Genomic DNA, 21,794 nt, shown 5'->3' on the forward strand with positions numbered 1-21,794 from the left:
GAGTAGAACATCTGAGGACTGATCCTAGATCAACAGTTTCCTCCGAGACAATGCCAGAGTCCAGATGTGACAGTTTTGTTCATTATGCTCCGAGCTTTGAAGAAAATTCTGTTCAGAAGCAGCACTGCTTTAGAAAGAGTTCTGGGATTGTTTGCAGGGGTCCGGGAGCATCTCTGACCAGTTGGCATTGCCATGTTCACCCCAGTCTCATGCAACTCCCTATTCAAGCCTGCAGCTCGGTATATGCCAAAATCTGCATCGCCTGCGAGCTCCAAAGAACACAGGCAGTGAGCCTGCAGGGTTTAAACCCATGAGAGCAACACAGGAAGTGGAAGAGGATGAAAGGGAAATGAGAAACAAAGCCGAGATGATAATGATGGAACTGAATATTTGCTTTTTGTTGCGTAAAAAAGACAATGTATTTGCAGCGACCTGTTACTGCCCTTTGAAATATTAGTCATGGTGACTGTGATTCAGAATAAAGTCACATCAACAGCATGCAGCAAAGTAAATATTCGGTTTTAAACAGTGGGATGAAAGAAGGTGGGTGAGAGTTTAAACTAATGAGCTTATTTAGATCAAGGTGGATTTGACACGAGACTATCATAGCTCCTCTCAAAGATAGCGTAGGCTATCCTGCCACTTCCAAGAGAATCAAAACCACTGATGTGAAACAGTGATTAAAATTCACATTTTGGTACATTCTTTTGTGTGGTTTGTCTGTGTACGTGCAAGAGATCCCGATGCGCTCCTGGTGCGCTGTCTGAAGTGGCATTCTCTGCGTGTGCATGACGTGTGCGTTCACAAAGACAGCTTGCCAGTAAAGTTACTGACTTCTCGTGTGTTTGTATTTAACATAGCACAATAAAAAGTCTAAACCTACCTGGTTTGGTAGAAAAGGTGCATTATACTTCCTTGAAGAAATCTGCAATGTGAGATCTTCACCTAGTTGTACCTTAATCTCTTTTCAGTTCAGCAATAAAAAAAAAAAAAAAACATATGCTCTGGCAGCTCCTGTTAAATGCATACAGCGCTCTAAACACAGTTGTACCGCACTTAATATGCCGAAAGTAAAGATGCTTTATGACACGCTCAGTAACAAATACATCAAAAACAATTCAAAGCTGATAGACTTTTAATTATAAAACTAAAAGTGAGCACAATTTAACACGTAACTCTACTTCATGTAAGATGTGATGGTATGCTGAAAATGTTGAATAGGACGGCTCCGACATTCATTTGCCAAACAGGCTAGATAGCGACTATTTAACGCTAACGTTTGTGTTACAATGCATTTAAACAAAAAATATATACAATAAAAATGACACAGAAGCATAAGAATGATTCCCCAAACCCGAAATCTGACTTTAAAATGAATTTTGACCAAGACTATCTTATTCAATTTTAATTTAATTTAAATTTAATTAATTTAAATTTAGTACTGTTTCCACACCAAAAATCGACTGAGATTTTTGTTCCCAAAAAATACGGAAAAACAACTCTAAACATCAATTACGGAAAATTCCTTAAAATTATTACAATATATTGTACTATGTTTTAACTGACTTATTTTACAGTGTGTACTATATATATATATATATATATATATATATATATATATATATATATATATATATATATATAGCTAAATACTATTGGAAAATAAGAACAAGAATACAATTTAAATAATTATTTTCTTCTGTGGACATGCTGTAAAATGTAATGTTTAAATATATTCCTGTGATGCAAAGCTGAATTTTCAGCATCATTTCTCCAGTCTTCAGTGTTATAGATAAATTAATGTGAAGTGCACAGATCAAACTAATTGATAATGATATTTAATATGTTTGTACAGTAACAATATTGTATGCATGCAGTGCTGGGTAGATTACTTATAAATTGTAGTATAAATTCCATGACAAAAATTGTGGTTATTGTAATCCATTAAATTACATGGTTTAGGTTACTTTTGACATTGATTTAAATTAGATAATTTTGCACCATATTGATATAAAAAGAAGAGAAAAAGAAAATATAAGCCGTTCATTGCTGTTATCAACGTATGCTTTAAACATGTATTGAATCAAATTGTAATCGTATCATATACATTTGTGAGGTATATTGTATCACTGGGTATGGGAATCGATATCGGTATCGTATCGTGACAAACACCACTCGATTTACATCCCTAGTTATTATAGTTGGAAGACTTTCTTAATGTATTTAAGCAGTAGGATGGAACATTTAAAAGATGAAAAAGAAGAATTAGTGACAATCAGTAAATGATGAAGCATTTGTTGCTATTATGTGAATAATATATAATCAGTAAAAAAAAAAAAAAAACGTCTCGGTTACCTATGGTAACCCTCATTCCCTGAAGGAGGGAACGGAGACGCCACGTCAGTGACCAACGAATATGCGATATCGCTTCGATAGACCAATCTACTTCGAGTGTAAACTAAACAAGCCAATGCACATTGGCATGCAATTATTGCATCCAGCTGCCGCTGATCACTGCGTGAGTATAAGAGGGCAGCAGGTGCAATGCATACCAGTTTTTCGCTGAGGAGCCGAGCCGGGAACCCGGCAGCTCAGCGGCGGTACAGCAACCATGGCGACGGGACGTCGGTGACCGACGAATATGGGATCCCTATCAAAGCACCATGGGTGCTGCCCCTTCCAGTGCCCTGTGTGAGCCGCCTGCACCCCTATTAGGTGTAGGCCGGGGCTCAGAACAAGTAGCTCCACTCACCGTTGTCAAAGCACTACCTCACTGGGTGAGATTGGATAACACTCGGAAAACGTACCCGGTCCGCTTGGAGCCGGGACGCTGCGGAAGCCCCATCCTTCCCGAAGGAGGTTTCGGAGGCAAATACACATATAGCATCCGTTAAGGAGTATACGGAGAAATTTGAGGTCATTAAAACCCTCTTGGGAAGGCAGAAGTCTGCCGGGGAAACACGGGCTCTAAGGCTATACCGTGGACTATACACATATGAGTACACTCATGGGACACTCTGGAGTAGTTTAAGCAAGCCGACCCTAACCGGGGCCTCTCAGTGCCACTACCCGTTTGAGGTGAGAACACAGGAGGATAACGGCTCTACACTAAGGCTATAGAACCTAGCGAACGTGTTAGGGGTTGCCCAACCCGCAGCTCTACAAATATCTGTCTGCGAGGCGCCACGAGCCAGCGCCCAGGAGGATGCAACACTTCTAGTTGAGTGAGCTCGTAACCTGAACGGGCAGGGAACACCCTGAGCCTGATAAGCCAGGGTTATGGCATCCACAGTCCAGTGGGCCATCCTCTGCTTTGAGATGGCACTCCCCTTCTGCCGGCCTCCATAACAGACAAATAGCTGGTCTGAGGTCCTGAAGCTTTGTGTCCGGTCTACGTAGCACCTTAATGCTCGGACGGGACAAAGCACAGCCAGGGCTGGGTCTGCCTCCTCCAGGGGCAGCGCTTGCAGGTTCACCACTTGGTCTTTGAAGGATGTAGTGGGAGCCAGGCCGGGGCCTCAGGATTACCTGGGAGTCAGCCGGCCCGAACTCTAGGCACGAATCGTTGACCGAAAATGCATGCAGGTCCCCTACCCTCTTGATGGAGGCCAGTACAAGCAGGAGCAGAGTTTTCAATGAAATAAACTTTAGCTCAACTGAATGCAAAGGCTCGAATGGGCCCTGCTGTAGTGATTTAAGCACTAGAGACAGGTCCCAAGAGGGTATACAGGGGGCCGGGATGGATTTAACCTCCTGGCCCCTCTAAGGAACCTGATGATGAGGTCATGCTTACCCAAAGACTTCCCATTCACGGGGTCATGGTACGCAGCAATAGCGGCAACCTGGACTTTGAGGGTGGAGGGAGACAGCCTTCCCTCCAACCCTTGCTGCAGAAAGGATAGCACGACCGCAATCGGGCATCTTTGGGGGTCTTCTCGGCGAGAAGAACACCACTCAACGAACAGGTTCCACTTCAAGGCATAGGCATGTCTCATAGACGGTGCTCTTGCCGAAGTGATGGTGTTCACTACCTCTTGGGGTAGGTCACCTAGAACCTCCGCGTCCCGTCCAGGGACCAAACATGGAGTTTCCAAAGGTCTGGACGCGGGTGCCAAATGGTGCCCCGTCTCTGAGTCAGTAAATCCCTCCTCAGAGGAACCGGCCAAGGAGGGGCTGTCGAGAGGAGCACTAGTTCGGGGAACCAGGTCCGAGTAGGCCAATATGGCGCTACTAGCAAGACTTGCTCCTCGTTGCTCCTCGGCCAGCTGTGTGCCAGTGCATCCGTGCCGAGAGTTCCCTCGGTCAGGGAGTAGAAAACCTGGCAGTGAGAGGTCTCTGGAGCAGCAAACAGGTCTACCTGAGCGGTTCTGAACTGCCTCCAAATCAGCTGGACCGTCAGGGGATGGAGTCGCCATTCTCCCGGGACCATTGCTCAAGACAGCTCGTCGGCTGTACGACTGAGCAGGCCTGGAATGTGAACGGCACGAAGTGACCTCAGAACCTTCTGACTCCAAATGAGGAGGTGGCGGGCGAGTTGCGAGATGCGACGAGAGCGCAGACCACCTTGGCAGTTGATGTATGCAACAGTCGCAGTGTTGTCCAATTGGAACAGCACAGGCTTGCCTCGTAAGAGACTTTTGAGTCGGTTCAAGGCAAGGTGCGTTGCTAACAACTCTAGGCAATTGATGTGCCACTGCAGCTGCGGGCCCGTCCAAACCCCTGAGACTGCATGCCCATTGTACGTGGCCCCCCAGGCGGTGGTGGAGGCATCCGTGTAAACCACAGCATGCCTGGAGATCTGCTCTAGGGGCACCCCTGCCCAGAGGAATGCAAGATCTGACCACGGAGTGAGGGTTTGGCAACAGGCCGGTGTAACTTGGACCCGGTGAGTGCCGCGCTTCCACGCCCACCTCGGAACTCGGCCATAAAGCCAGTGCTGGAGCAGTCTCATATGTAATAGGCCGAGCGGTGTAAGTGCTGCTGTGGCCACCATATGCCCCAGGAGCCTCTGAAAGAATTTCAGTGGGACCACTGTCCTGCTCTTGAACGTATTCAAGCAGGCTAGCACCGACCGCGCACATTCCTCTGTGAGTCGTGCTGTCTGTTCGACCGAATCCAATTCCATACCGAGAAAAGAGATCCTCTGCAACGGCGAGAGTTTGCTCTTTTCCCAGCTGACCTGAAGGCCCAACAGGCTCAGGTGCCGGAGCACCACATCCCTGTGCTCGCACAACTGATCTCGAGACTGTGCTAGTATCAGCCAATCGTCTAAGTAGTTGAGAATGCAAACACTCTGCTCTCTGAGAGGAACGAGAGCTGCCTCCTTGACTTCCGTGAAGACACGGGGAGACCGGGACAGCCGGAAGGGCAGGACCTTGTACTGATATGCTAGTCCTTCGAACACAAACCGCAGAAAAGGTCTGTGGCGCGGAAGTATGGACACATGAAAGTACACGTCCTTCAGGTCGATCGCTGCAAACCAATCTTGGGGACGGCACACCTGAAAATGCGTTTCTGTGTCTTATTAAATGTGTAATAATCTTATTACAAGTATTCATTTTTGGAATCTGTTTACATAATCCAGATTACGTCATCAATTACTACACATCATTGTTACAGTATGCATAAATACAATATGTGTGGGTGTGTTTCAATTAAAATAGTTAAGAAAGCCAACGGCATCAGTCTGATGAAACACATAGGACAGCAGGGGCAGTGTGTTGATGGCGGAGGTTGAGACGGGTTTTTAAAGAAACCGAGAAGGGAAATGAAGTTGAAACCCGTGCTGGCTTCCCCATGCCTCTGTGTGTGTTTGATAAGATCGTGTGCTGGGCCCGCGGGTCTGGCTCTCGGCGGGGTGATGGGAATACAGCGCTGCTCATAATCTGCTAATGTGTGTTCCTCTGTCCTTGGCCAGGGCACATGGGAGAAAGATGGGGCTTATCAGCATTTATGAATTTATGGAAATATATTCTAAACTGTTCATAAACTGTCTGCAATCTCCCTCTGTCGTTCTCTCACCCACCCACTCGCTCGCTTACTCTTGCACTTTCCTCTAGCGTTCCCAACCAACTTCACGCGAGTTTCAGCGGAGGACGGGAATCTTGGTGAAGTAGTTGGCAGGAGTTTCTCTGTATTTTAGGGTTTCTAGAATGAAGGCCACATATGGTGACAAGCCAATGACGTTGATATAAAGTCTATTTATACACACTCCTGAATAACACACTTTTACAATATGTCATTTCATTGCCATGCCGAACTGAGCAAAAGATGACGAGAAAACATGGTAAAGTTAATGAGCTAATGACTGTTTGTTATTTCTGTTATTATCAGAGTTAACCGGAGGAGCAACAGGTGGAAACCAATGTTGTCTACCTGTCAAATTGTGAGGTTGTTAGCATATATTGTCTGGTGTGCTAATAATCATCATGCCATTGTGCCTGTCATTTCATTAATGTCTTAAAGTGTCGCCACTTTCATTGGAAGTTAATTAGACAAGTGTTTTAAAGTGTTGAGAATCAGAAACGTGCAGCTTGTTTGTTAAGCATGAGCTGTACAAAACAGTGTGATATCTGTGCTGTAAAAGGCTTCAGTTGTTGTTTTAGAGCTGGGACTAGTGTTGTGGGTGGATGACCGTAGCGTTACCCAAAAGACACAAGGTATGGTAGGGACAGCCTTTTAAAAACAGAATGAAAAAGAAAACTGATTGTATTTTGAAGAATGTTAGAATCTACGTTTTGGTTCCAGTCGCCTCACTCTATTTGGACAAAACTTACAATGGAAGTAAATGGAGACTAAAACTGTTTGGTTATCAATCAGCATTCTTCAAGATATCTTCTCTTGTGTTCAGCAGAGGGAAGAAAGTCAAACAGGTTTGGAACAATATAATCATGAGTAAATGATGACAGAATTTACATTTTGGATGGACTCTCCCTTGTTGTTCTGAACTCAGAATGTGTGTTTTTTGGATAACCATCATCTTTCATTTCATAAAGTGTTATCAGTAAATAAAGAGAATTTCCAGCAGCGCTCTGCCACAATCCATTTGTTTGACCTCCCGTCTCGCCTCTGCCACCTGTCAGGGCCTGAAAATGGGCTCCAGAAAAACGAGCGTGTGAAAATGTTCATTTGGGTCATGGTCCCTGGTGCTCACACTCTTCATCTGAGAGGAGGCAGGCTCCTACATGCGCCGCCAGAGGAAGGAGGGGGAGAGGGAAATTAATAACTTCTGAGAAATGGACCCCGAGCCTCCAGGAAGCTCAGCCGTGATTACAGCAGCATGTGTGGCGGCTGCGAGCCAAGCTGAGGTTGTACAATGGAGATGTGTGTAGGGTTCAGACATTATTAGAATTTCAGGCTTTGAAGTGACATTTCTGCCCTCCTCTGATTTTATACTTCTTTTTCTTCGTCAAATTTTCCACAACAGTTGTTTGCTTAATTAAAATATAAATTCAAACTAAAGTAAAAATTAATGACACCTAAATAATAATTAAAAAATTAACTGTCTTTGACTAAATTACTACAAATGTCAGGGTTTGGGTAGAGGGATGAGGCGAGGACTCAATGATGCAGAGAGAAGGGCTCTTTAATAGTAATAATAATAATAAAATAAACAAACAAAAACTACCCCGTAGGGGAAAACAGACAAAACTTGACTGGTAAGGCAAGGCAAGACACGATGTGCACAGACAAATATTAGACGAACTAGCAACCAGACTGCAAACACAAGGACAATAAATAGGGAGCTAATGAGGAGGGTAACGAGGGAACACATGTGGGGAAAATTACATCAATAATCAGGTAACAAGATGGGTGGGGTCAAGACAATCGACGAGAGCACATGGCACATAGGAACAAAGACAAAAGCCATGTGCTCACAAAAAACAAAAACAAGCACATGGCCAGCAAACCAATCGCAAGCCACATGAAAACAATGACATGAGGAGAGTATCAGGGCTCTGTCACAAAACCATGAATACCACTAGACTGAAGTGACAGAACCCTGACAACAAATTGCAATATCAGTATTTGTCAGTTGTGCTAAAGCTAATTCAAAATATGAATAAACTAAAACTATAATAGACTATATAAACTAAAATTTATATAAAAATATTATAAAATTGCCTTTAAATAATAGTGGAGGGACATTTTGGTTTCTTTTTGACTTTAAGCATGAAAAACTAGTTTATCTGTGCAACCCACAACACCCACCAAATTATGATCCACCAAAAACATTTTTTTTTGCATTCAATTTCCAGTCAGAATGCTGCATTCAAAGGCATTAAAATTGCCAATATATCTAAAAGTTTCATTCTGTTGCTTTGAGTTCTTCCAGAATGCAGCACTTATTCATTTGTGACTGTCATAGCGGTTTACTGCTCATTCAGGCCCTGATCTGTGTAAAGACTGTCAGATGGACTTTTGATTTAAGATGCTTCTTTTATTCTCTGTTCTCTTTAAGCTGTGGCTCTAAAGTCCGTTCCACGAGAGTGCTCATGCATACAAACCTGACAGTCAGTCTCAAAACAAACTCTCACGCTCTCTTCCAGACGATGGAGCTGCAAACTTGTTCCTCAGCGGGTTGTTGTTTGAAACAGTCAAGCGTAAGAAACTACATGCTTTAAATTTCAAATCTAGATGGAGGGCAGCTGTTGACCTTCGACTAAAGTTATTTGCAAAAGGCTTTAGTAGTAAAAAGTTACCATTACGGGACCATATGTGTTTTTGTTTTTGTTTGTTTTTTCTTTTTATATGGACATATACCATGGTAATACCATGCAATTCTTACTCTAAGCATATTGTGCTACCGTTTAAATGGTGGAAAATTAATATGTTAATTGTTTAGTGCTATGGGATTTCCAATGTTCTACGATCACTGCAGGGTTTTAAGGCATAAACACTGAAAATACCTGCAATATTTAAAATATGGGGAAAAATAGCCCTGTAGTAAATGTTTTATCTATTACCTTAAACGATTTATTTAACAATTCTCTATTATAGTTCAGTCTATTAATAGATTTAGTGTCTCTATACACACTTTTTTGACCTTTAGCTAGATTTGCTTCATGACACAGAAAAAAAAACACATAAAAATATCACATGTGAAATATGTGGAACACATGGGTTTCACACAATAATACCAAGGAAATGGTCCAAGACCACATCTTTTCACAACGGTTTCACATATTTTGTATGTGATATTACATTCATGTGTTTTTTTTTTTTTTTTGCAAGAGAAAATATAATCAGTACTTTTTATTTTAAGTGATCTTCAAGTTTCAAGATTTTCAAGTTTTTTATTTATTTAATATTATTATAATTTTTATTCACATACTTATATAGACAATATATAACCAGCTGTGAAATGTGAGTAAATGTGTAAATGTAAATGTGGTATTACTCACTCCATCTTCCTCACCTGGCATGGGAGTCAGTTGTGCTAAGAAGTACACTAAAGACCTCTAGCTTAGCTCATATATATTTCTCTAGCTTTGCTTTGTTACACTCACCCCTGTCTGGGTCATGGCACCAAATGTCCTACTTGTACCACTTTGAGCAGTATTTGAATCAACGTCGCATGACATGAGAGGAAAATGTTCTAAGTATGCTAAATAATTATAATGCAACTCTTGAGGCCAGGGTATGATGTTAACGGATACTGCTCTTACTAGCTGTCCTTTGTTACACTAGACACTATCTGGTTCATGAAACATATGTGTTGCTCACACCTCTCAGAGCAGCATTGGAGACAATTGCACAAAGAAGTATGCCAAACACCTCTAGTAGACCTTTTGAGGACAGGAAGGTGAAGTTTACAGCTCTTATATATATATATATATATATATATATATATATATATATATATATATATATATATATATATATAGCCCTTGCTATGTGTACTGTGTTAACCTAACTCAGACTTGTTATAGCACTTTTATATCATTGCTCTTTTTGTTGTTTTTGATTGCTTCCACTGTCCTCACTTGTAAGTCGCTTTTGGATAAAAGCGTCTGCTAAATGAATAAATGTAAATGTAAGTAAATATATATATATATATATATATATATATATATATATATATATATATATATATATATATATATATATATATATATATATATATATAGCTTCCACTAGCTGTCCCGCCCATATCCGGGTCACGGCACCAATATGTTACATAAGGACTGTCTACTTTTTCATCAAAATGATTGGCAATCCTTTATTTCTCAGGTGCGCTGTAGTTTCATTGGTTCTGTGTGGGTTCTGGTGCCGTTTTAAATGAATAGATGTCCTTCAGTTGATAAATAAGGCCAGCCGAGCAGAAGCCTTCCTGACCGTTGTCATAACAGCTTTGGATTTATTTTTATGAATTTCAAAAATAATAAATAAAAGCAAGAGAGGTTGTTAATGGCTGGCACCTATTTTGACAATCGAAAACTGTAATTTTGCTTAAATCCACTCTGGAAAACAACATATCAAGCTTCAGAAAAGTGTCACATCTGTGAAACAAAAGTTCCTGTAGGTCTGTTATTGCTCATACTAAATTAATTATTATGCTTCAGTCTGTCATCCTGTACTGTTTTGTTCTACAGACAGGAGTTAAACCTTAAACCATGTGGCTTGAGGACTATTTTAAGGAACCAGACTTTTGATTTTCACGTTGCAAATGATAAAACTAGTGTAAAAAAGTACAAATCTAGGTCAAAAATGTATGAAAAGAAAATAAAGACAGCAGATAATGTCCTCAAGACATTGAACAATAAACATAATTGTCATAATTGAGATGCAACACTCAGTATTTTATGTTTGTGTAAGTGTAATATTTGTTGTGGTTTCTTTAATTTGCACCTGTTAGTTTCTCTCTGTATGTAATGTGTTTTTTTTGGTACCCTGGTAGCAGACATCAGAGTTTTAATAACTGTGTCAGTGTGATTAATAATGCTGGAGTACCCAAGCAGAGCTTCCATCATCACTGCACTGATTACACCTGCTTTAAACTACATTACCCACAGTGAACTCTGCCCTTCCACAACACCACAGCAATCATTCATGATCACCGCATCTAAACGTGGGCTCAGCAGTAGCTCAATATCTGTTACCCAACACAAAGATCAAAGTGGTGTAATTTATATATGTGTATTAGTGCTGGGGATTTTTCTGAAGGTTACATCATTACTCCAGTAGGTGGCAACAAGTGACTGTCTAACTAAGCGAGTCATTGTATAAGTCACTCTACCATTTTGTTCAGAAACTCTGATTCACTTCTGTGTACTGCTTGGACACATGTAGTTGTGTTTTATCATAAACACAGCAACTTGTGCAGTTTGATAAAACAATTTTTTTTTTTAATAGCCAAAGTGTGTTTCACTTTATTTTAAGGTTTCCTTGTTACAATTATACATATACATATAAGTACCGAAGTAATATTAATTAACCACATGTCCTAACCACGTGTTTAGGATTTGGGTTTGGCTTAGGGTTACTCGCATGCAATTATACATAATTAATTGTTATTTTAATAGTAAGTACATGTAACGTGTAACAAGGAGACTTTGAAATAAAGTGTTACCCAAAAGTGCAAACAGAACAAACAGTGTCATGTGAATGAAGAAAGTGACGATCTGTTTCTCCCTGTCTCTCTCCAGGCTCCTACATGCTGGTGAACTCTTCTCAGTATGGTGCAGGGCAGCGGGCTCAGCTCATGTTACGTCCGCTGAGTGAGAACGACACACACTGTGTGCAGTTCAGTTATTTTCTGTACAGCCGTGACGGACACAGTCCCGGGGGCCTGAGCGTGTATGTGCGTGTAAACGGCGGCTCGCGGGGGAACGCCGTGTGGAATGTGTCCGGCTCTCAGGGGCGGCAGTGGCATCAGGTGGAGCTGGCCGTCAGCACCTTCTGGCCCAGCGAGTACCAGGTGAGGCCAGTGAAATACACTTGAATGCATGGGGACTTTAAGTTGTGGGACAAAGTCCTGCAACCCAAATATTCCGTTTTTTTTTTTTTTTTCAGAAAAAAAAGCACATTCACTTACTTGATTCTACTTTAATGTACTTGTAATTAATACTTACTGTATTACTAGTACTTACTGTAATATTTTTGTGGGTAGCACTTTATTTTACAGTCCTGTTCCTCATGTACATTCTATGTACTTATTATAGTAATTACAATAACTATGTAATAACTAGGTTCTAACCCTGAACCTACCCCTAAACCTAACCCTACCCCATGTAGTTACCCTTATTACCAGAACTTTCTTAGATAAATACACTGTAAGTACACTTTAAGTACATGTTAGTCCACGCACTGTAAAATAAAGTACAACATTTTTGTGTAAACTATGCTACTTTATTCTTTCGTGGACAGAAAGTCCAATAGAAGAGCACGCCATTCAAATAATTTGTAACATGACATTATAAATGCTTTTACTGAACATTTTGATCAAATGAATATATCCTTGCTGAATAAAAGTTTGAATATTTTATAACTCACTGACCTCAAGCTTTTGAAAATGTATCAGAAACACTAATAAATGTTTGCCTTTCTTTGACCATGTGAAGTTAATCTGCTGATTTACCTTTAAGACCATGTATGTAAATGATTACTGTTGCGATTGGCTAACCTTGCTGATAGTTTACTCTTAGCTGGGTCAAGTTCAGTTGCTGAATGTTCAGTTTTACTCATTTATATAAAGCAAACGTGGTCACATTTAAGTGTTCTTTTCCTTGTAAAAACATTATATTTGCATTTAGTTTTAATGTTTTAAAGAATCGTTTTTAGTAACCTTTTGGTTGATAAAAATTTCATTGAAAAATTGGCAAACCTGTGAAGTGTTTCACTCCTACCTGCTTCTGGTTTCAGTGTACAATAAAGATTTTTGAAAAAGTTTTTTTTTTTTCTGGCTTAGTTTCAATAAATGTTGTTTGGATGGACTGGAAAGTGATCTTTAGATGTGTCCTTCTTATTTTTTTATTTTTTTTTAGCCGTGGAAAAACCTGTTTTTCCACGGCTAATACCCTTTAAATATTGACATGTACAGTGTAACTGGGTATATACATTATTTCTTTAGACACACCACTGTATATATAACGACAAACACACTTTCTTCCCCCCTAAGCACTAAATCATCTATTATCTTTAGCTCTTGGCTCTGGTCAGCAGTGTGTGTTATTGAGTCACTTGTTCCTCTGATAGTTAGCGCACAGAACACTGTCACCTTGTTAAAGGCTATGATTAATAACCTGCCCCTCATTAGCTCTCCAAAAAGCCCATAATGACCAGTAAGTTGAGTGTGTGTGTGTGTGTGTGTGTGTTTGTGTAAATGAGTGTAGAGTCAGTTGCTTGTGTGCATAACCCATTTGAAAGAGGAGGTCCGGTGTGGTTTCCATAACCCTGACCCGTATCGCTCCTCTCTCCATAAATCAGACCAGCCTTAATGAGATTATAGCCCTGCCACGATCAATGCACACACACACACACACACACACACACACACACACACACACACACACACACACACACACACACACAGTGCGCCACAGGCTTCCCAGACAGACAATGTGAAGAAATGATCTTAGCCCTCTGGTTCTGTTGCTCGCTTTCTGTCTCATTTATTTATTTATTTTTCCCTGTGGAGAATGGTGTCTAGTTTGTTCAGACTTGGTTTGGTAGAATACACATGAAATATGGTGAATTTGAGGTGTTTGGAGATGTTAGTCAGCTGTAGTTAGCTTGTAGGAATTGCCTGCAGTCATTTATGACACTGTAATTCATAAAATGTAAGCGCATGATGAATGTTCTGTGTAATTGTGTAAAGGAACAGGGACAGATACAAATGCACGTGAAGATGCAGATAAATTGCTGCATTTGTGTTGTCAGGAGGAAATAATGAGGCAGCAGAGCAGAGGAATAACAAACTCTGTTCCAAACCTCAGTCAGTTTCCTACAGAGAGATGCATTTAAAGCTGTTCTAAAATCAAGGCAGAAACCTTCTGAAGGCCATTTCCCACCAAACTATTACAAAAACAGTGAAATGAACCACTGATGAACAGACCTTTCTCACCAAAAGCTCAAGCAATGTGCTTCAGCTAGAGGAACTGCAATTTCACACTTTTACAAATCTTTCAGTCATGCTGAAATAATGAAACATATAAGCCGTAGTCATTTTTGGTTATTTGTAAAAGTGGATTAGAACATTAAAGGTCAACAGCAAAGAAACTGATAACTAAAGTGTGATTTAATGCAGAAAGTATTTGTATTTTTAAAGTATTCTTTTTTTTTTACTGCAGGTTTGAATTATATGGGTTGTATTCCCCTGTAAATGTTTTATTTATTTTAAAGAATACTGCATCTCTTTTGTGCGAATGGGACAGGAAGACAACATCTGTTGTTAAAAATAGTTTTCATATTTTTCAGGTTTTTGTGCTTAATAACTTTTGTAACATTATAAATATTTTACTGTCACTTTTGATCCATTTAAATTGTCCTTGCTGGTTAAAATAAATAAATTAATTAATTAAAGCTGCAAGCAGCGATGAACGGGCCCTCGCACCCGTGCTTCCCACCAGCGAGTGGCATTAGTAAAAAGGTGAACGGTGAGAAATATGCATTTCATAAATATAAGTGGAATATATCAAAGTATTTTCCATATACAGTATGTTCCAATCTTCCTGTTGCCAGCAGGTGGCGCTATCATTATAATGGAATATTTGCCTTTAGATGTGTTCAGGGCTGGGCTCTTATCGAACATGTGAAGTTTGGGGAAGATCAAACATTTTATGCCTGAGTTACAACAACTTCTCTTGCTGTGGCGAGACATCAAATTTTGTCATGGCGTTATGGACATGCTCTTTAACAAAAACTCAAGATCTCCACAATTTAACATTGCACAGGCCTTTAGATTAGACTGACTACAAAAAATACAGTAATGTCAAAAGATTTCTAGTAGTTTGTCGCAGCATAAAACATGTCACTTCCTGTTGCCAGCAGGTGGCGCTATGACTATAACTGAATATGGGCATGTCGATCTGTTTAGGGCAGAACTCGTATCTAACATGTGAAGTTTGGGGCAGATTGGACATTGTATGTCTGAGTTACAGCAACTTCATTTTTCATGGCGAAACATCAAACTTTTTCAGGCTGCCATGGACACGCCCTTTAACAAAAACTCAAGATCTTCACAATTTAAAATTGCAAAGGCCTTTAGATTAGGCATGCCAAATTTGGTGTTGATCTGAATAAATCTCTAGGAGGAGTTCGTTAAAATACAACGCATGGAAATGACAAAAATGACACAAAATTTGCTCATAATATTAAAAATAACCGACTTCCTGTTGGGTTTAGAATTTCGCTCCAAGAGTCTTTTTTTGTAGGTATTGGTGTGTTACATATGTGTGCAAATTTTCGTGCATGTACATGAAAAATAGCTGGAAGGCTGTTGATTTTTTTTAGTATAGGTGGCGCTATTGAGCCATTTTGCCACACCCTCTTCTGAATCCTATACCAGATGAAAATTTTCACCAGGTTTGACGTGTGTGCAAAGTTTCATGTTTAAGCCCTCAAAAATGTGATTCATTTTGGAGAAGCGGAAGAATAATAATAGAAAACAGAGCAGATAAAAGGGTCCTCACACCATCGGTGCTCGGGCCGTAATTAATAAATAATTCATACAATAATGATGCTGAAAATTCAGCTTTGCACCAAAGGAATACATTACATTTTACAAAATATACTGAAAGCGAAAACTCTTATTTTAAATTGTAATACTTTTTCACAATATTGAACAAATAAATGGATAAGAGTGGTGAGCATATGAGACTTCTTTCAAAAACGATACTTTCATATTTCACCCTCTCTTTCCTCCATCCTTTCCTTCTGTCATCCGTATAGGTCTGGCCTGTTTGTTTCTCATCCCTCTCACGCTCTCTGTCTCTCTCGGTTATGGCTCACGGGTCACTGGAAACCTCTCGGGCATCTCCACCCGGCTCACACAGATTAAACCAATTCACGTATGCTCCCTTTGGGTGACAACTGAGGAAAGAAAGAGGAAAATAAATGAATGAAAGATAGAATGGAGGAATGAGAGAGTGTACCGGAGCGGGTCTGTAGAGATGAGATCAGCAGCCAGGCCCATGGGGCGGCAGCTTCTATTAAGGATATCCTTATCTTACCTGGAAAAACACAAAGGATCTGGATCATTCGGCTCCAGCACTCCCTGTCACCACTGGTGTATGAGGCTGATACAATGCATTTGAGGAACCAATTTGAGCAGTTAGCAGCCAACCAAGGGCTCTATGGACGTCAGCCTTATCAAGCTGTGTAGATGTTTTTATTTTACATAGAGGGACATCCACCATGAGGGATTGCTCTTCTGACACACCTCCCTGTCACTGTGTGAGGAGGGAACATCTAAACACATGTGGAATCATGCAGATTTTAATGTTACTTTAGGAACTAAATGCAGGAACAAAATACAATCAAAGTTATTGTGAGAAGAGATGGAACTGGACTTGTAACTGAGCATGCAAATACTCCACCAGTCTACGTCTTCAACATGCTGATTAGTTTTACGTTTGTTGCAATCCAGCCTTAATGTTTTGAAACTAACATACACTTTTATGAACAGTTATTAACACTGTTATTTTTTTCTTCATGCATGTGAATAGAGTAGTATGCAAAAATTTGTGTGAATTTTTGTGAGCATTTGTGTGAAGAACAGCCCTCAACCTTAAAATCCATGTCCATCAGCAAAACCGATTTGACTGTTACATGTTTAGTTTAGGATTCAGGGTAAGGTCGCACCAGCCATTCGTAAATTCTTGCTTAATTCAGGACGTTAAGTCCACACTAGAGGCTTAGTAACTACTAGCTAGTGTGTAACTAGATCTATACATTGCTTGGTTGCACCAGCTGTTAATAAGGCAGGACATAGCTAGAAGTTCGTAAGATTGAAGTTTACCATAAATGATCCAATAGAATCCTTCAAGTACAGGAGCAGAACTTGTTTAAATACTATGGATTTTAATCCTTCATTCTAATTTCTTCTGCCTCACACAACTAACGGTAAAAATAAGTTTCCATTAAAACTACTACTACTGAATCATGAATAACATTAGTCTATAGGGAAGCTATTGTTATGTCTAAATAACATCCAGAAACTGTAAAAGAAATGAATAAGAATCAATCAATAGTAGGTTCTGCCAAATTTAGGCATCAAAAATGCTTTTAAAAAATCTACGTGTGACATCATGGACACTATGTCCATGTTTTTAATTGAGTCCACGGTTTATACGTAGAGTTATGATTCAACTAAGTGTAATGTGCGTCAAAGTATATTTAGTAGTGAAAAGTTTCTCATTTACAACAAAACTAGGATAAGCTGTAACTTGTGTACAGCTGGTGCAACCAGCCCCTGAACCTTAAAGTGATAGTTCACCCAAAAATCAAAATTATGTCATTAATAACTCACCCTTCATGTTGTTCCAAACACGTGAAACCTCCGTTTATCTTCTGAACACAGTTTAAGATAGTTTTGATATAGTCTGAGAGCTCTCAGTCCCTCCATTGAAACTGTGTGTACGGTATACTGTCCATGTCCAGAAAGGTAAGAAAAACATCATCAAAGTAGTCCATGTGACACCAGAGGATCCGTTGGAATTTTTTGAAGCATCGAAAATACATTTTGGTCCAAAAATAGCAAAAACTACGACTTTATTCAGTATTGTCTTCTCTTCCGTGTCTGTTGTGAGCGTGTTCTGGTGTGCCCAATAACAAAGAAAACACGTCAGTAGTGTCGTACGTCAACAGCATCACTGAACGCGCTCACAACAGACATGGAAGAGAAGACAATGCTGAATAAAGTCGTAATTTTTGCTATTTTTGGACCAAAATGTATTTTCGATGCTTCAAAAAATTCCAACGGATCCTCTGGTGTCACATGGACTACTTTGATGATGTTTTTCTCACCTTTCTGGACATGGATAATTTAGATTTTTGAGTGAACTAACCTTTTAACACTAAGTTTTGTTAATTTAGCAGCTTTTTGAATGCGACAAAAATCACATTTCAATCTTGTCCAAGAGCATGAATGAGTCTGTGACAAGACTACGACCATGAAAATATGGCTTCAAGGGCCATCTGGAAACGAACGTTTTGTCATATTTTCATGATATTTCAAGGTCACATTTATGTAATCCTAAAAGCCATCATACTTTATAATATATAGATATACAAGATGTTTCTGAAATCATTGTTTCTGTGCACCAAGGCTACATTTATTTGACTAATTGAAATCGAAACGACCAACAGAGAGAAAAACACAAGGACAACAACAGAGGAGAGAAATAAAGTAACTGTTTATATATATTCAGTGGGATTTGTAACAATCTGGCTGTTGCAGGCTGTTGTAATGAGCTTAGGAATGACTTTGACTCTTCTCCAAACACTTGCCCAGTAGATGATCATTTATCTTCGGCCCGCTTAACTATTTGTACATGACTGTCCCATTACTGTGCCATTCCCAGCATTCTTCTCTTGGCGCTCACTTGTCTTTGTGCTTCTATCTTCCATCATTTTAGCGGCCCAGTACAGGCGTGTTTTGCCGGCTGATCAGTGGAATGATCTCAGAGCACCGCTGCTCAGATAAATCAAATCAAACGTTCAATCAATTCAAGGCAAAAGCTTTATAAAAGCTCAGCCACAGTACCCTGGATGGAGACACTGTGGGGCGCAGGCTTTGCATACTGTATATGTTTGTTAATGTGTGCCTTCAGTTGCTTCCCGTTCATGATCCGGCTCAATGAGCCAAGAAATCGGACATGTTTTTAACATGCTTTGCTAATGGACTCAGCAGATCAGACGGATTGAAGTCCCCCTGCAGATTTGAGTCATCGAAACACCAACTGTATATGTTTTAGCATGATTGTCAACAGATACACGAATAAGGTCCCCCAAATGCCCCATGTCCAAACATTCACTGAAACTTTAGCGAGAGATTTTGTGGTTTTGTTTTGACAGGGTTTTAAAAGCGCGTGTGGTCCAATTCCTGTCGGGATGCATGAGAGCCTCTCAGAGGTTCACCAGGGGTTTGTGCTAGACTTGAATGGCATTGTCAACGTTCCTTGGTTTTCCAAGGCTTTTGTAAGACATGAAAAGGACTTTTTTCTGTTATTTGTGTTTGCGCTCCTGAGCTTGCCCTGATAAAACGCATCCGTACACGGTATGCAACAGCGTCCCACTGGTGTAAATGAGAAGCTTCCGCTTGTGTGCCAACCAGCAATTGTTTCCTGTCTGCAGTATTTTGATCTCTATCATGTTGATGCTCCAGACATTTGTTGTGTTGAATACAGGAAATAAGAGCAATGAGATAAATGAATGCCAGGCACTGTGAGACACTGTGCAGATCTGAAAATCCACCTTTCTCCGTCTGATGTCTATTGTGCTGCTGTCAGTGCTGTAGGTGTTGGAGATGACAAGGAGCCTTTATCAAATATTAACAATGCTACCAGCCCTTCTGTTTCATCTAATGTTTTGTGCATACTTCTTTCACACATACTGTATAAACATCAGGGATGTGCACAATGGCCCGAAACACTAACCCCTTTTCCTTCCTGGGCCGAGGTGCCCTCTGGAGAAAGTCATTTCATTTGCATATACTCATTGTGCAGATACTTTTAATCCATTTAGATGATAAATATTACATGACTGTCTGGGTGATTTATACTATCCTCTACTGTTTAAAAGTTTGGGATCAGTAAGATTTTTAAATGTTTATTTATTTTTTATTTTTATTATTATTATTTTTGTCATATGCTCACCAAAGCTGAATTTATTTGACCAAAAATACAGTAAAGCATTTAAATTGCAAAATTTTATTACGGCGTTAAATGACTTTTTTCTATTTTAATATGCTTTAAAATTTAATTTATCCCTGCTGTGTTTGATACTTAATATTTTATGTTTGAAATATGCTTTTCTTTCTTTCTTTCTTTCTTTCTTTCTTTCTTTCTTTCTTTCTTCAGGATTATTTAGCAAATAGAAACGCAAACAGTTTAAAAACACAACAGAGTAGAAGTATCGACTGCCAATTTTTGAAAAATAAATACATAATCTTACTGACCCCAAACTAATAGCTAATAACATATTTAGAAACATATTAGCAAACAATTAATAGGTGATTTGATCGCACTAGTCTCATATTAACATAAGTCTCTTGCCCCCACTTTTATAAAAGTCAGTTTGGTGCAAGGCTGTGTGTTCAGTAGATTTCCATAGAGTTTTAACAGTAAGAGTTAATTTAGCACACGTCATTGGTTGTGTTGGCCCTCTTTCTCTTCCTGTCTATCACTCCCCTTCCCCAAATGAGTCTCTCCCTCTCTGTGACTGATGTGTCAAATCTTTACCAGACAGGGTTTGGGGGGGCAAAAAGACGACCAAACAGTACAGACCTGAATCAGCCGGTGATCTGCTCCATGTCTTACACAGAAGTAAATATGAAACGCGATATGAGCATTTCATCTAAAGAAATGTGAGTGATGCTCGCATGTACATCACTGCCACAATTCGGTTGGTTTACCTGGTACTATGTGGTCGCTGTGAGCAATTCTTACAGCCTGGATTTTAATACTTAAAGAGGTTAATGGCTCGTTCAAAACTCTGATTATGAGCGATAGTAATAGCAAACATGGCTAAATATGTTTGTGGAGATGAGGACAGCGTGCACAGAAACCCTGCTGCACTGTCAGGTCTCATGCAGCTCTGCTTTGATTGGATGGCTGTAAGTGCTGCCAGCTCATTTGTTGTTTGATTCTGAGCGGTAGGACATCTATCAGCTATCTGTGCCTGTCCAACAATGAAACCGCCGGGAAGGCAGTCTTCTCTTTGTTAGCAGATTGGCTAAAGGTTGTATAAACGGATGAGTGATGTGGGGTACTTGCATTGTAATTGGCCACTAGAGAGCAAGATCTGTATTCTCAGCAGAGTGCAAGTCTTGAGTCGAATTCATCGGTAGGTCAAAACCGGGCGAATGTTGTGCTGAATCATGATGCCTTTAGCTCAGCGAACACCCGCATAGCGTTTTACATGAGCAAACGCTACCTTGTGGGTAGGCAGAATTGCATGTAAGAGATCAATTATGTAGTTGCGTTAGCCAAGATTGTATTGTTCATTGACAGAGCAAAGAATAATGTATCAGCTTGAAGAAAGAGGCGGCATGGGAAATACCTTTGGGAACAGACACCGCTCAATCACTCACACAAGATGCCAGATCACACCGAGAATAAAATGAAAAAGAAACACATTGAAAATAAAAAAGCACACATGCTTCAATGCAAAAGACAACTGCAGTGATTATAATTATAATGTGGGAATATCTGGCTCAAAAAGGATCACAGCGGCGTGCTACTATTGTACTCCAAATCTAAGTAATATAAAATCTCACATATCACTGGTCGAAGGGCTTTATTTTATTTTATTTTTGTCACTGGTTCAAGCCTTGCTCGTGTGCTAAGCAGAACTGGTTATATTCACATCATGCCTTGTTACAGTACATTACCTTATTAAATATTTACATTTTTTTAGGTACAATTTCTATAACACTGCAAACTGTAAAACATTTTTTGTGCCAGTGTTTTGACCCCTGGCTGTCTGTTGTTCTTTTTTTCTGTCTCACATCTTCATCTGTTTCCTTGCAGATGGTTTTTGAAGCCACAGTCTCATCGGAGCAGAAGGGTTACATCGGTCTGGACGATATAGTGCTGTTAAACTACCCCTGCTGTAAGTTCAGTCGCTTTACA

At 40.0% G+C, this 21,794-nt stretch overlaps 1 protein-coding gene across 5 annotated transcripts in view; it reads left to right on the plus strand.

The window, feature by feature from the left end:
* Nucleotides 1-21,794, plus strand: part of ptprua (protein tyrosine phosphatase receptor type Ua) — a 235,975-nt gene that overhangs the window by 106,134 nt on the left and 108,047 nt on the right. For all 5 annotated transcript variants that reach the window (XM_026241054.1, XM_026241057.1, XM_026241053.1 and 2 more), the window contains exons 3-4: nucleotides 11,649-11,920; nucleotides 21,693-21,774. In XM_026241054.1, the coding sequence (XP_026096839.1) occupies nucleotides 11,649-11,920; nucleotides 21,693-21,774 (354 nt within the window). The remainder of the gene's footprint in view (nucleotides 1-11,648; nucleotides 11,921-21,692; nucleotides 21,775-21,794) is intronic.

The sequence above is a fragment of the Carassius auratus genome, linkage group LG44F (assembly GCF_003368295.1).
Source record: "Carassius auratus strain Wakin linkage group LG44F, ASM336829v1, whole genome shotgun sequence".
Classification (NCBI taxonomy): Eukaryota; Metazoa; Chordata; class Actinopteri; order Cypriniformes; family Cyprinidae; genus Carassius; species Carassius auratus.